General features: G+C 42.8%; 1 protein-coding gene across 1 annotated transcript in view; it reads right to left on the bottom strand.

The window, feature by feature from the left end:
- AACS (acetoacetyl-CoA synthetase) overlaps positions 1-13660 on the bottom strand; it is a 41405-nt gene extending 27745 nt beyond the window's left edge. Inside the window, exons 1-4 of the mRNA XM_014965300.1 lie at positions 13452-13660; positions 10210-10313; positions 5636-5756; positions 2567-2680 (exon numbers count right to left, since the gene is read on the bottom strand). Of these exons, the coding sequence (XP_014820786.1) occupies positions 2567-2680; positions 5636-5756; positions 10210-10313; positions 13452-13569 (457 nt within the window). The 5' untranslated portion in view covers positions 13570-13660. The remainder of the gene's footprint in view (positions 1-2566; positions 2681-5635; positions 5757-10209; positions 10314-13451) is intronic.
- Between the last annotated feature and the right edge of the window lie 1491 nt (positions 13661-15151).

Below are 15151 nucleotides of genomic sequence, written 5' to 3'. Positions count from 1 at the left end.
TTTCAGCAGCAGTAAAAGCATGCTTTGTATTACTGCTATAAACCACATGAAGAAGCACCCTTCCTTCTGTCATCTGCTATAGGTTTTGGAACCCATTAGGTCCCAGTATATTTTTGGCAAGCTTTGGAGAGCCTGATCTTTGGTAATACAAGTGGGTATACAACTCAAACTTTCTGACCCAACACTTAACATGTCTCCCCCATTTCAATTTGGCATTCGGAGAACAGTCTGCAGCCCAACCTCTGACTGATGTTCTGTTTCAGCTCTTCCAAGAGCCACCAATATCCTCTGGCATAGGAGAGAAACATGTGAAAGTTGAGACCCAATTTAAAATATATCTAAATAGCTGGATTGCTGTTAAACATCCCATCAGATGTCCTACACAGGAAAGCTCTCCCTAGATATGGGCCCACAGCAAAGCTATCTGTCAAGAGTCAGGGTTCTAGGGCTGGGGGCACTAGGGGAAGGGAAGGAGGGAGAAATGCACAAGAGCTCAACTGATGAGAACAGACACGTTCATCTGACTGGAGATTACAAGGAAAAGAGTCTCTCACCAGCCAGAGTAAGAGGGCAGACTGGAAAAAAGTAGAACTTGAGAAATTGCCTCTAAGAAAAGAACATGTGAAGACTCTGGGTAATTTAAAAAGCCCAAAAACCATACTGTGATTTTAAGGAAATAATGAGGTTGCCCAGATTTGCTAATCTTTTTTGCTATCAAAAGTGAAGGGCTTTGTAAGAACTCCAAGCACAACACAAGCCTGCTTCCACAAATAAGTTGTAACTGCTCGTGAAGACACATAAGCAATTGAAATGGCAAAGGGGCCTGGCACAGACACTCAGTGCCCACAGCAGCTGGGCAGAAAGGTCTCTGCTCTGGAAGTGCCAGATGGCCTTTTTGAGCAAAAGTTTCCTAAGGGGAAAAAAGTCAAAAAAGAGTGCATTCCATGTGTTTCACAATAACAAACAACATTTACAGAAAGCATTGAAAGTCCTAGTCATGTTTTTGTTGACCCCTTTGATCAGTTTCATGATGTCCAAGTTTCCAGTTATATGCATAGTTAGATACTGTTTTGCCAATATCTTTGGAGCAAGTTTCTAAAACACTCAATCCACTCTTTCCATTTGACATACACAGAGGACAGGTTGTAAAAAACTACACTGAAGCTCCAAATACTTAAACTTTGTAGAATGCAAGTTTTCCTATTCATTGGTTTGGTTTCAGACAAAGGCTGTAGCTGCTTAACAAGTTGTCAGATACAAGCCTGACAGTGTTAAGATTGAAAATGGAGACAAAATTAGAGCATCTTAACTTCATCTTTATTCAGACAAGCCTTCCTGATTTTGATAGATGATTCATAGCCAATTAAAGATTTAGCTGTACTTCTCTGTAAAAAAAACAAGCCACTAACTGTGATAATTAGATGTTCAATTATTAATTCTATACAGTACTCATACCATATGCATGAAAAATGAACAAGTATATTTTAATTTAATACTATTCTAATAAAAATAGTAATGCATACCCTTCTGTCTCTGAAGACATGGGTTCAAGTTTGTAACATGCAGAAAACAAACCAGTTTCATCACTTTGGGCTTGCATCATATAAGAATTTACACATACTTCGGATAATGGCCAAGTATTGCTCAAAGAACACATGATTCCAGTAGTAAGATTGATCTGCGCATCAGAACTACCAGGTAGGAATCAAGGAGCTTCAAGGATATTGCAGCTTTGACTTGCACCACAATGACAAAGCTAAAAGGAGTATGTCACAGAGCACATGAAGTATGGAGACGAATCAGCTCAGCTGGAAGATCAAACCCAGCAATTTAGAAATAAGTGGTCTGAGGCCAGGAACTCCTTTTTATGCCTGGACTGTATACTGCACAGGCTGTTCACAAGACAAAAGACCTGTTTATATAAAAAAATCCACATGACCATCTTATGACAGGAAATACTACTCTAGAAATTTTTGTGAGTTACTAAAAGAATCACAGGGTTCTAACTACTGAGCTCTGCATTGGTATGACTTACACAGTTACTGCTCACCAGCTGTCCACTGTCACCATTCTGCAAGACACTACTCTCAAAAGCACTGGTGGCAGAAGGTCGTACAAGTCCATTCCTCAAGAACTGCAATTTGCAGGGCATCACATTACCTGGGGCTGTAGGGTCATTAACTGCCAGCTGGCACAAGAACAACCAACCTGGGACTGTAATTTCCAACATTGCCCCCATGTCAATCTGGCAGACCTTGAGAGCCAAGGCTCAGCTAGATGCAAAGTCTCCATCACTTCCGCTTCCATGGAATGCTTATGAAGCAGACCTTAGTGAAGCTATGAATGAGATTTTTTCTTTTTCTTCCCCCTCCAGTGCTAGAGAGCTCACAGGCTAATCCAGGCTCCTTCCCTCTAGAAGCTTATTTCGTACAAATGTAAATATAGCAGCATAAGAGCCTTTAGAATGTTTCTGTGAAATAGTATTTCATATTTCTATAACCTTGGCTACTCACTTGTGTATTTCCAGAAAACTTCACCTCCTGTCCTTTAAAAAAAGGTTACTCACCCACAACTCTGTCTCCTACTTTTACTCCCATCTTCCTCATGGCTGCAGCATACAAAGCTACAGCTTGTCTCAGTTCTTCAAAAGTAACTTTCAAGATTTCTTCTTTGCCTTCCTCTGAAGAAAGATTAAAACAACCAGTCAAATTATGCACTGCAACATAAGAGTCTAGTACAAACAACTAATTCTAGAAAAATAAAGAATACAAAGCAATTTTAGGAGAAGAATTTCCACTAAAAATTAGGCTTTTTGCTTTTCAAGTTCCTCTTATGCTATACTAAGTTTAATTTTTAATGTGAATGAAGTATTAATCAGTAGTATTCATTCAGCAGGCACCAGGACATTTTTAAAGACAGGAACACACATCTGCAAAAATGCAAACTATTCACTGGCAAAAGGTGTGTTCTCAGAGCATTCATGATAACTAGATTGCGCTCACTAAGGCTACTTTCTTACATGGAAAGAACAACCTCATTTTCCCTTTTTTCTCAATTTTCTTATTAGATCTAGGAAGCAGCAGCAAGGTGCCAGCTTCAGGTTCTATTACAACAACTTACTGTTGACTAGAAAATCTAGTTAACTAAGGTCTGACTTTCAATACGATTTTTAAACATCTGCATTTGCCAACATACCACAAAGCAAACAAACTAAACTGGACTCCATTCATCTCTGAAAAGATCTGCAGGGTGTTTTCATTTTTGTACCGAATGTCAGATGTTACATAAGCTGTTATTAAATCACTCGTGAAACAAAATGAACAAATCTAAGTGTTATGAAAGGCAAAGTTTGTCATCTTAAAGGTCCCTTCCTGTACTTCCTCAATGGGACTCCTGCAAACCAGCTGGCCTGTCCTGGTTCCAGTATCCAGCACTTCTTATGAAAACACCTACACCAAGAATGTCACAAAAGTGTACTGCGTGCCCTGGTACAGCAGGTCCATACAAAACAGCTACCATCAGTTTGATTTCCTTAAGCAGGGAACAGTATCTTTACTCTTTTGCCTTCTTAAGACTTCTACCCCAGTAAATTTAGACCTACATGGAGCAAAAGAGCAGGTTGTGATGGGAAATAACACAGAAGTCAATGTACCATGTAGTTTCTCAGCTGAGCAGGGACTGCTGACAGATTGTGTGTTCCCACAGGACAACAGAAAATCGGATTCTGATCTTGCACCATGATTAAAGCCCCAAGGAGAAGGGAATCACAAATAAAAGATTCAGTGGGAGCCAGTGACAAGTGAAATTGTTTAGTAGAGTTACACTTACATTACAGTACTCTATTAGACCCACATTGCTCCCACAGAATCACACCCAGTGAGCTCATGAATCTGAGACAGGTTCCCTGAACACCACTCTGACCTAGCAGTGAGGGGTTAACAAAAAATACCCTGACTTAAGAGATCTTAAGAAGATTAAATACAGCAGAAGGTCATGAAAAGAAATGCAGGTGGAAGTCTGTTCACTGCAGAGAAGTATGTTCACTCCAGGAATGACACAGAATTCAACTGGAAAGTAATTTTGCTCCTGCTGGTATTATCACTTGTGATTATGTGACAGAGCAGTAAGGCTCTGGTACACCCCACAACTTCCTAACAAGAAACAAGATCTACAGGGACAATGTAATCCCATGTTAAACTAAATAATTCACTAGGTTGATAATAATTCCTTCAATAATTTGAACTGAAAGCATTTAACTCCACTTTTTCCTCAAGTTGCATGTTTAGCTTTTAACATTAACAAATCAATCATGTCAATTCTACATTTAGGGTTGACTTACTAATCAGTGTTTGGCTTTTAGTTGTTGCACAAAATGTACTTAACTACATTGATTTTTTTCCTCCATTAAATAATACATAAGAAGCCTTTCTAATGATCTCAAAATTTGAAAGTGATGAGTTCATCACTTTGAAGCCAGCATTCTGTTACAAGCCTCATTTCTATCAGATTTCACCAGATCGATTCTTATTACACCAAAACTGGGTCACAGATTTTCCCATTCTCTCTGAACTGATAGTTGATTTTTATATATATGATCAGAGAGGTTTCTTTCAATACCTCTAAGCAGTAAAATGCAACTGATAAGTATTTCTTCTTCAGCAGTAAGTTTACAGAAGATGATTCTATTGTCTCACTTTTTTTTACAGTTATCAGAATCACAGTAATACATATGTAATCCAAAAACTCATCTCCATGCATCAGAAATCAGAAACCAAGACTTTTAATACCTACATGATCAATCCATAGTTTTGCATAATTTTCTCTGCTAATGAGCTGTAAGACTGCATTGTTTATTGTTAAGCTATTAAGAAGCATGACCGCTTGGTCAGGCTTATAAGGATTAGGTTCAGCAGAAGGGAAGCTCAGAGCACAACTCCCTAAGGAAGCACTCACACACCTGCGCAGAAGCTAATCCCATCTAACAGATTAAAATAATTTTTTTAAGTTACCAAAGTCAGCAGATATAGGAATATTGTCTTCACATTACCATCCTCACTCTGGGTATACCCAGATTTTACTAGACTGAAATCTTCTCCAGTCTAATAAAAAAATTAAGACAGAGCATCCCAGAGAAGTGAGTTTCCAACTCTTCCATGCCTGTAACCATCCTTCCTTTCTGTATCAAAAGCAGAGTTATTCCTACTTTTGTCCCACATAGCCCTTAGTATTCCTAAGATAAAAGGCACAGGAAAAAGGCAGGAAGAGACAGTATCAAGCAGCACTGCCAAGATTCTTCCTGAAGGCAAGTATAGTGTTTATGACAAATATGAAATAACAGCATCACTCACTTTTCAAGCTAAACACAGCACGATCTCCACTACCTTGATGCACTTCAGCACATTCAAAGAAAACTTGTTAGTTTGCCAAAGACTTTTAGAATTGTCTACATTCCCAGAGCATGTTTTGCTGTGTTTTGCAGAGCTATACCATAGATTTTGCGGAATTACTGACTTTATTTTCCTCTTTTCTCCTCACACACCTTTTATGAAGCCTCAAGGCTTCATAAAAAGCAGAGCTGTTTTAAGGCCGAGTCCTGTGAACTATAAAGAAATACAAGCCATTAATTCCTTCTTACTTGCTGCATACAGTGCAATCTTGTCATTGTCCTTGTGCTTCAGAAGATTTTCTGCATAGTTCAGACGGCTACCTTTAAACCATTCTGGGACATCTGCAATACTTTTGGATGTATCAACCACCTGAAAGAAAACACAGTACATTCCTGGAAAACTGTAATATAATTTCTTTTTAGGAGCATTGTACAGAAATCAGCTAATTAATTCTGAGCTCTTTATACACTCTATTAGGCAAGAATCATTTCTTCCAGCTTACAGACGGCAAACAGACATTAGATCCTGTAATTACAGGCCTGGAAAGATTAACTGTTTTTCAACTGTTACAAGCAAAGACAACAAAACTAAGAAAGAGTTCATTGCCAACAGTTCTACCTTGGGACCAGCCTTAAACACACAAAAGAAGCAAACCATTATGACTACATCCAGACCACAAGATACACACAAACCAGTGCACGCTGGTGTTTTGCTTCTGGGAACATCCTGAGCAGGGACTGAGCCACAGCACATTGCAGCTCTACCAGCCCATACACCCCAGCCTCCCTCACAAAAAAAAATAAAATAAAATCAAAGCATAGGAAAGTGTGAGTACCTATTCTTCCCCAGCAATAGCCTCAAGGAACTTCAACAATGGCAATTCAAATTAAGTCTAGACTAAGTGAATTGTGTAGTCAAGAGTTCAGGCTTTTTATTCCATTTTTCAGTACTAAGTTGCAGTAAACATTTAAGTACTCCACAGCTCCATTCTGAATACAGAAGTACTGCTAATAATCTCTACAACTAAAATATTTTATTACAAACCATGAGAATGCCCATTTCTACCATCCTTGATTCACTTTTTCTAAAAATAGGGTTCAACAACCCAATAAGCCCATATCAACTAATTCCTCACTTAGGACTAAAACAAAGAATTGAAAAGTGCAATAAAAACAAGTCACAAAAATATGTTCAGCTGAACCAACTTCCCCCTAACTAATTAACCCTCTAAATATTAAATTACCCCTTGATAAGTCACAGTTGAGACTATACCTTTACAGATATAGTGACAGGTAAAGAGTCCCTTGCATTAGCCACAAAGTTACATAAACTCCTTCCAAATGGCCCACTGCTTAGAGAGTCAACAGCCCGGCAGCACATGTATTTCGTAACCTTTACATTGGAACTTTATTTTACAGTTGTGTTTTTGAAAGCTTCTGTTTATACCCTCAGGTACTCTCTCATGGGCAGCACAAGCATTACAGAAACAGCATTCTTCCAGACCAACTAAAAGGCTCTTCTGAAAGCCAGATAGAGCTCAAAATACCTCCCATTCCAGAAAACCTAATATTTTTGTGCTTTGAGATGTGCAGTGTATGTATTAGTGGAGACAATCCTAAAATTAATTTTTATAAAAAGTCAAAACTCATGTGAATGTTCTCTACTGTATTATTTATTTCAAATTAATTTTCTAACATGGGAACCCAAGTATATTTCTCTGCTTGTAACAGAACTGAGTTATAGCATTTAAAATTTATCAACTCCAGCTACAGAAATATTTTTTTAATACCAACATTAATTACTGCAGTAATTAGAAACCACTCTTTAAACTGACTCGTTACCGACTTCCTTAGCTTCAAGAAAAGTGAACAAAATGTTTTCAACACTTTCCAGGACAGAATCTAACACAATTCTAACTTTTTCCTGAAGTGGAACACGCCTTCAAAGAGCTCCACTAGCATAAGAAAATGGATTCACATACTTGATGCTCCATTATTTTCTACTCTTGTAATGCCTATGAGTCCTAGTTAAGCCCACTCTTTGGTAGTGGTACTTCATTACATGAACAACCTCTCTTTCCCATAGAGCAAAGTTCTCAGCAAGCAACAGAAACCCAAGGTCTGCTAATTTAGTGGAAGATCCCAGCTAGATCTCACTTCCAGCAAGTCTATAAAAATGCAGAGCTTTGCAACAAGCCTTTCTCTTCATACAGTCCCAACAAATGCTCAGCAAGTCTACAGGAAAGGGAAAAAGCAGTCTACAGTACTGCTGACTGCAGTCCTCATTAAATGAGGAAGGCTTGACTCCTACTCACAGCAGCACCAAGGCATACAAGGCTCATTTGTGCAGTCAGGTGAACATGCCAAGTATCACCTGTACCACCCTGCCACCAGCTCCTGTTCCACCATTGCTCTTCACAGCAGCTCAGTGACCACTTCCCAGTTCTCAGTAGCTATGAATAAGCATCACATTAGCAGTATCCTCTATCCTCACCTCTACTGCATTTCCCCTCCTTGCAGCAGTTTGCTGGTTGTGCTATAACCATGCATTATCACACCCCAGAGATTCTGCTTACCCTAAGCAGAGTCTATACCTTTGAGAATACATCTCACCATTACCATGAGACAGATAATCCTTGCCTTACTGCACTACGCAGGATGTTGTGTATGACCTGAAGAGCAAAGCAGCATGGCTCATGGAAAGCTGGAGAGCAGAAACCATCAAAATGCTCTCATCCACAGGGAAGAGTCAGGTGCTTCTCATAGCAAAAAGAGAAGTTTAGACTATATTCTTCATTCAAAAAATCAACAGCTACTTGTAACTTGATGTATCAACACACCTGCTGCCATGCCAGGATCACTTTGTATACTGCAAATACCTTTGTTCTTTTCAGAAGTGACATGGATATCAATTGCTACAGAGTTACATGAGCTTGTCTACATCAAGCACTTAAAACCTTTACTAAGTTTAAATAATATACTGGCTGCCTACAATTATTTTTCCTTAGAACAACCTGTGAAATTAGGAACTGTGTTCACTGGCTGGGAACAAAGGAGTCAACTCTGGTTCATGAAAAAATTTGATTTTCCTCAAAGCATAATGCTTACTTCCAACAAGCAGCCAGGATCAAATCATAAGACACTTCACACTTCCCAGCTCTTTAGCTACAACAGAACAGCTCAGTTACTGTGACCAGCCTTTCTTCCTGACATCTGAGATAAATGGACCAACAGTAAGAACTAACAGCAAGTCAGCTCTGAGGGGCAGCAAAGCTGGAGTCAAGCCTTGAAGCTGACACTACACTGACACTGAGGGAAAGTTAGAGGCAAACAGCAATGTCCATGAAGAGCAACTCAAATATCTTCTTCTGCAGAACTTGTCTATCAGATGACTCTGCCTCTCCTGTTAAGATCTTGTATCACAGCAAGACCATTGTGGAATGGGCAGGCAGGGCCTAGAAGCTCCCAAAGTAGTCTAGTTAGAGCCTTCCTAGACATCCCCCATTTTCTTGCTGCTCATCCTCAGCAAACATCTATTTCTAGACCACCATTGCCTGCTTCAGTCTCCCTTCCAGTTCAACAGCCATTGGTGGTGTCTGGAGGGACAGACTTCCAGGAGTAACAGTCCTGTAAGGCAAGGGAACAAGAAGTTACTGTCCAGCTTGCTCAGTACAGATACAAGGATATAAAAATAGCTCTTCTGAACTGCTTGCTCAGGACAATTTACATTCATGTGGAAACTTAGAAAGATAGCCTTGTTAGCAACACAGAATAAGTACAGAAAATAGACAGTATCCAAGTACAACCTGGTCAGATTTTGAACTACCATCTACAGAAAAAAGATTAAGTGTTCACAGTCTTCAGACTACATATTCAAAACGCAGGGTAGTTATTAAATTCTTGCTGAATTCACTCTTTGAAAGGGTGGGTCACATTAAGACACCTGAGTACTCAATTTCATTGTGGGATCATACTTGATCTATCCCAGCATGCTATACAGAAATTTTTAAGACAAGAGACAGAAGCAGCTTACCAGTTCCCTGTTCAGAACTGCCAGTACTCTGCGTGTTCTTGGAACAGATGCCCTCCAGGGACTAAGACACAAGTCTAGTCCTCTCTTTAAGGCCCAGGAAGGTTCCTCTGCATCAAGCTTTTGAAATAATTAGTCCATCTGCCTCAGATGGAAAACTGCAGGGTGATGTTGATATCCCACACCAGCACTGGACAAGGGCTCCAGCTTTGCCCTCCATTTGCAAGAGCTTCAAAGCCACCTTTCTCTCAAAGCAACACTGTGGCATGGTCTGGTATTTCACCTGTGATTGCATTCAAACACTACCATTCCCTCAGAGATATTTCAAGCCTACATCTGATTGCAGAGTCTTCCATAACTAGTTTTACAAAACTGGAGTGGAGCAGATGTGCTTATCAGGTAAGCTGACTCAGGGAACATCGATGTGAACTTGACTGCATGCCAGCATTTACAAAATCAAGATATCCTACCAGCACAATCCAAAAGCAGAAGGCACTGTATTATTAGACTCCTCTCAAGCAGCCAGGACTCCTAATGGATATGAGAGCACATGGCCACAAGGACAATACAGCAGAACCATTTAAGACAATGGAACTTGAGGATTTGACTGTCCTAAAGTGTACCAGCAACAGGACACCACCGTGCACCACACAAGGAAATTCAAGATAATATACCTGACAGATTCTTGATATCCCTTGCCAAGGTTCCAGGAACAGGTCAAAAGATTGATTGTAAAACTGGCTTATCTTGCCTTTGTGTTGCACTTAACCATTTAAAGTAAATACTGACTTACCTCATCATACAGGCGAGAACATATGATGTTACTGTACTTCCAGAATTCTGCCCAGAAGTCTGAGTAGGATTCCACTGACCACTGGTATAAGTCATTGTAGTTGGCTAGAAGTAATAGCGATCTGTTAGCATTATGCAGGGAACTACAGAAATTTAAACAAACTACAATTAGAGATAACCCAGATAAAGAAAGTTTGTGGCTAAAACTATCAGTAAGATAAAACTGATCACACAGAGTAGACGCTTCTCTGTCCAAGGGAAGTGACTACAGCATCAACAGAAATAGTCTGCTAAAACACCTGAGCAGATGGACCTTTTCTAATAACTCTGTGCAACTTCTTCCCCCATCAGTGAAACTTAAGATTAGACAGTAGGACAGAGTCCTGCTCACTGACACATCCACTCCCTCTATCATCAACATGATACTTTCACACAGCAAAAGATAAACAAGTCTTCTTGACATAAGCCATTTGCTGTATGGTTCTAGACTGAGACCAAAAACCTCAAACAGCACAGTAACATGGAGATTAGATCCACTCCTTATCTAACTGTAATATCAACATCACTGTTACAAAGGAAGCATGTGTTATCCCTCAATAAATAAGGGATCTGACAGATTGCACCTAATCTTTTCATGCTAAAACAGCATGAAGTGAAACAAGATGTTTACTAGCTAGATATTAAAATTATGACAAAAAAACATGGAAGCAAACCATTTAAGTCATACATGATTGTGAGACAGATGAAGTAACCTGAGGAATGCACACCAAAAAACCCAACAAATCAAGCAAAATACTGAAATTCAGTGTGTGAAACAGTCTTAGGTATAACCCACTGAAGCTGATTTCTCATCACCAGCTTAAAAGTGACATTCCCAAGTCATGTCCATGCTGCCTGACAGTATGCCAACAACCAAATTAAATATGACTGTCTGCCACCAGTGATAGCAGTAAGCTTCCTGCTCTACCAACTGTATTTCTTATTTGATGCTTTGAGCTAGACACTTCAAGTCATTTTTTCCAATTATCTTTGGTTTGTCATACTATTACCAATCTGATTGCTTCAGAAGTCATCTTTGCATCCTCTTCCTATAAAGGAAGTCATCTTCCAGCTTTACAAGAGGGGAAAAAACCATTCAAAACCATCTCTACAGTGTTACTCACACTTGATCACTGCAGCTGTTTCCCCACCCAGTCTTTTCCCTCACATCTTACTCCACTCAATCTGTTCTATCCATGGGAGATTATGCTCTAGGTATTACTGACATAGTAGAAACAAAGGCAAAGACTCCTCTCCATAACTCAACTTCTGCCTACATATTGCCTCAATCTCAGCCTCCTACCTTCTTTTTAACACTCCACCCAAGTTACTCTTTGCTATTCTGTACACTGCACATCAGCTGGTGTGGGGATAAGACTTTACCAAAGGAAAGCTCAAGCTCCCATCTCCTTCAAAAACCAGTTGTACTCCATGTAGCTTTTTAAATGATTTAGAGCACATCACCACAAATTTGATTTCTTACAATAAGAACAGTTTTTTCTTACAATAAGAACAGTTTGTCCCCAAATAAGCTTTAGCATGCAAGTCCTTCAGGGCACCAACCTGCTATTCCAGCAATTAAATACCACATCTCACTACTGTACTTTCAGGGTCGGACAGAACCATGCTGTTTAAAGGGTTGTATTGCTCTTAGCTCTCCTCAGAGAGTCCACATCTTGATGTTACATAAAGAATCCATTCTTTGTTGTTGAATAGCACACACACCAATAAACATCAGTTCAAATCTAATGGAAGCTGACAAAGGTTTCTATATATGCACAGAAATCCACTTTTAACTGGAGATAGCCACTTAAAAATGGGGTGAAAAGAGTTCTTGTTGTTACAGCCCATAAACATAGGCAGCACATCTAAAACTTCTTTAAATCTGGATCATAGGAATACCAGTTATATGACATTTCTCCTCAGAAGTTAGCTTAAATTCTGTAGGAAGTCGCTACCTATACAGCAGGAAAGTTAAACACTATACTTTTGTGTTCAAATGTGAAATCCCCAGCAGCCAAACTAATGACCTAGCATACCTACATATTAAATCCCCAATCAAGGTGCACAATTGTTTTCCAGACATGGACTGCTAGAAGCACTAGATACATTGCTGCTACTCCAGAACATCTCTGCTTGTACCACAGACATTAATACTGGACTGACAAACTTGTCAGGCCACTTACCAAAACTATTCCCTCCATTCCTCAGACAAATGATTACAGGAAAGCTACACAAGCAACCTGGTCCCCAAATACTTAGGGAGAACAGACAACATGGAACAAGCCAGTCAGAACTGGAGGGTATGACCCCCACATGCCCTAAAGTCTACCTGGTTCATGGTGTGAATGAGCCCACACAATCAGCACCACTGAATCCCAGTACCTGCAAACACCATCTCCAATGAGTAGTCATTGAAAAACAGAACAATCTGGATTGAAAGACACCTCTAGAGGTCCACCCCCCTACTCAAAGCAGGGGTAAATTCAAAGTTGACAGGTTGTTTCTCAAGTCAGAGGGCTTCACTCCTATTCACAGCCATATAGGTATTTCCAAATGAGCATGAAGCAGGGCTTGAAGTTCAAGAGTGTAGGCAGATGCACAGCAAAAAACCTTAGCTTCCACCACTGAAGTAATTTATACATCACCTTTTACTTCCCAGCATACTTAAGTAACAGAGACACACTGATCAAAATCAAAGATGAGATGCAGCTTTAAGTCTCACACACAAACGTTGTTAAAGCACGACATTAAGGCTTACCTTAACCTCAAAGCCACGGGGGGGAAGTGATTCCTCCTTCCCAGAATCCCTTAAAACACTGAGTCCCCTCAGCACTGCTGCTCTCCCCAGGAATCCCCTACAGGCCGGGGCCGGTCAGGAGCACACAGCAGGTACCAATGCCGGCGCCGCCTGGGCTGACATCCAGCAGCAGCACCAGTCACTGATAAAGCTGTTTGCATTTCCCAACAGCGCGTACCTTCACGCTACGCGAGATGCTGCGCCGGAGGCCTCTGCATCAGGCACAGGCTGAGCATCACGCTAGCAGCCCGGACCGCTCGGTCCCCTCAGGCCCCAGGGGGTGTCAGAGCACGTCTCTGGGGTAAGGGCAGACGGACGGACAGGCACGGTAAGGCCAGCCCCGGGGAAGCAGAGCCCCGCCAGCGCCCGAGGGCCTCCCCGCCCGCCCCCGGCCCGGCGCTCACCTAGGTGGAGCCCGCAGCTGTTGGCCACGGCAGCGCGGAACCGGTCCATGTGGGTGTTACGCTTCGAATCGGGCTCCCACATCACCTGCGACTCCATGATCTCGGGCTCGCGGGACATGGCGGCGACAACGACGACAAAACGATCGAGACGAGCGGCCGTCCCTCCCGCGAGGCGCCCCACACGACCCCCGCCTCTCACAGTTCCTCAGCCCTGACTGCGGGGCCCCTCCTCCGCGCGCAGCCTTTTAAGGGCCGCCGAGACCTTTTACCGACTGCCTCACCCCGTAACCTTCCGCCGGAGAGAAAAGAAGTGCCGCCGAGGGGGGCGGTGGGGCGGCCGGGGAGGGAGGGGCGGCCTCGCCCCCGCCGGCCGAAGGGCTGGGGGTCACCCGCCTTCGTCCCTCCCCCGGGAGAAGCGGGGGAAGGAGGAATCAATGAATGAATGAATAAATGAATGAATGGAGGTCCCTCCCGGCGGGGTCTCCCCTCAGGGACACTCCCCCCCCTCCGCCAAGCGACCCCGGGGCAGACACCCCCCCCTCCCCGGTCTCCGCCCTGAGGGGAGCCCCGCGGCGTCCGCCCCAGCCCGGCGGCCCCGGGGACTCTCTCTGCGAGGATCCTCGGGTTAAAATCTACGGCTTCTCCTAGTCTCAGACCGGGAGGGCTTAGCTCCGGTTGGCAGCCGCCATGTCGCGACAGGTGCTTCCAGGTGAGGCGATGACATCCCTCGCAGCGGGGCACGGCTCGCGGTGTGCGGGCCCTGCTTACCTAAGTGTGAGTCTCATGGCCGCTATTTCCCTTCTAATTCATAGAAGCCTTGGCGAAATACGAATTCGACGGTAAATTGTACAGGCACGCGGTGTAAATACGAAAGGAGAATATATGGTGTGAGGGCCAGAGCCCCTCTGCTGTGGGGACAGGCTGTGGGGGGTCAGCCTGGAGAAGGCTCTGGGGAGACCTAAGAGCCCCTTCCAGTCCCTCAAGGGGCTCCAGGAGAGATGGGGAGGGACTCTGGATCAGGGAGGGGAGCCGTAGGACGAGGGGTGACGGTTTCAAACTGACAGAGGGGAGATTTAGATGAGATATTAGGAAGAAATTTCTTGCTGTGAGGGTGGTGAGACCCTGGCCCAGGTTGCCCAGAGAAACTGCGTATGTCCCATCCCTGTGGGGGTTTCAAGGCCAGGTTGGAGGGGGCTTTGAGCAACCGGGTCCGGTGGGAGGTGGAACTAGATGATCTTTAAGGTCCTTTCCAACTCAAACCATTCTATGATTCTATATGTTGTTGTTGAACTCCAGTAACGCAAAGACCTAGATGAAATTTATAGGAGGGGTAATACTGTGGGAAGTTTACAGGCAACATGATTTGAAAAATTTATTTTTGCCTCAAGAAAGACTTTACATTTCACGTGTTTTTAAATAACTCTCTCTGGACAAGGGCCCGCAGAGGCTGAAGGTGGAATCAGGACGAGCCAGCTGCTTTTCCGTGCCTCTCTTTGCCTTGGCAACAGCGCCGAGAGGTCAGCTGAGGTGTGAAACCGCGATAAGGGAGCTCCGCTGCCCGGGCCGTTTCACCGGTACAGCTGCCCGCGGTCGGAAAAATAAACCACCGCAGGCAGCAAACCCGTAATGTGCCATTTTTACCTCACGCCCGTTCCACCCGGACCGAGGCCCCGCGGGGCCGCCCGCTCCCCGCCGCCACC

Source organism: Calidris pugnax, unplaced genomic scaffold (genome assembly GCF_001431845.1).
Source record: "Calidris pugnax isolate Ruff unplaced genomic scaffold, ASM143184v1 scaffold32, whole genome shotgun sequence".
Classification (NCBI taxonomy): domain Eukaryota; kingdom Metazoa; phylum Chordata; class Aves; order Charadriiformes; family Scolopacidae; genus Calidris; species Calidris pugnax.
The sequence above is the reverse complement of the archived record's forward strand: the minus strand, read 5'-3'. Positions and strand labels throughout refer to the sequence as shown.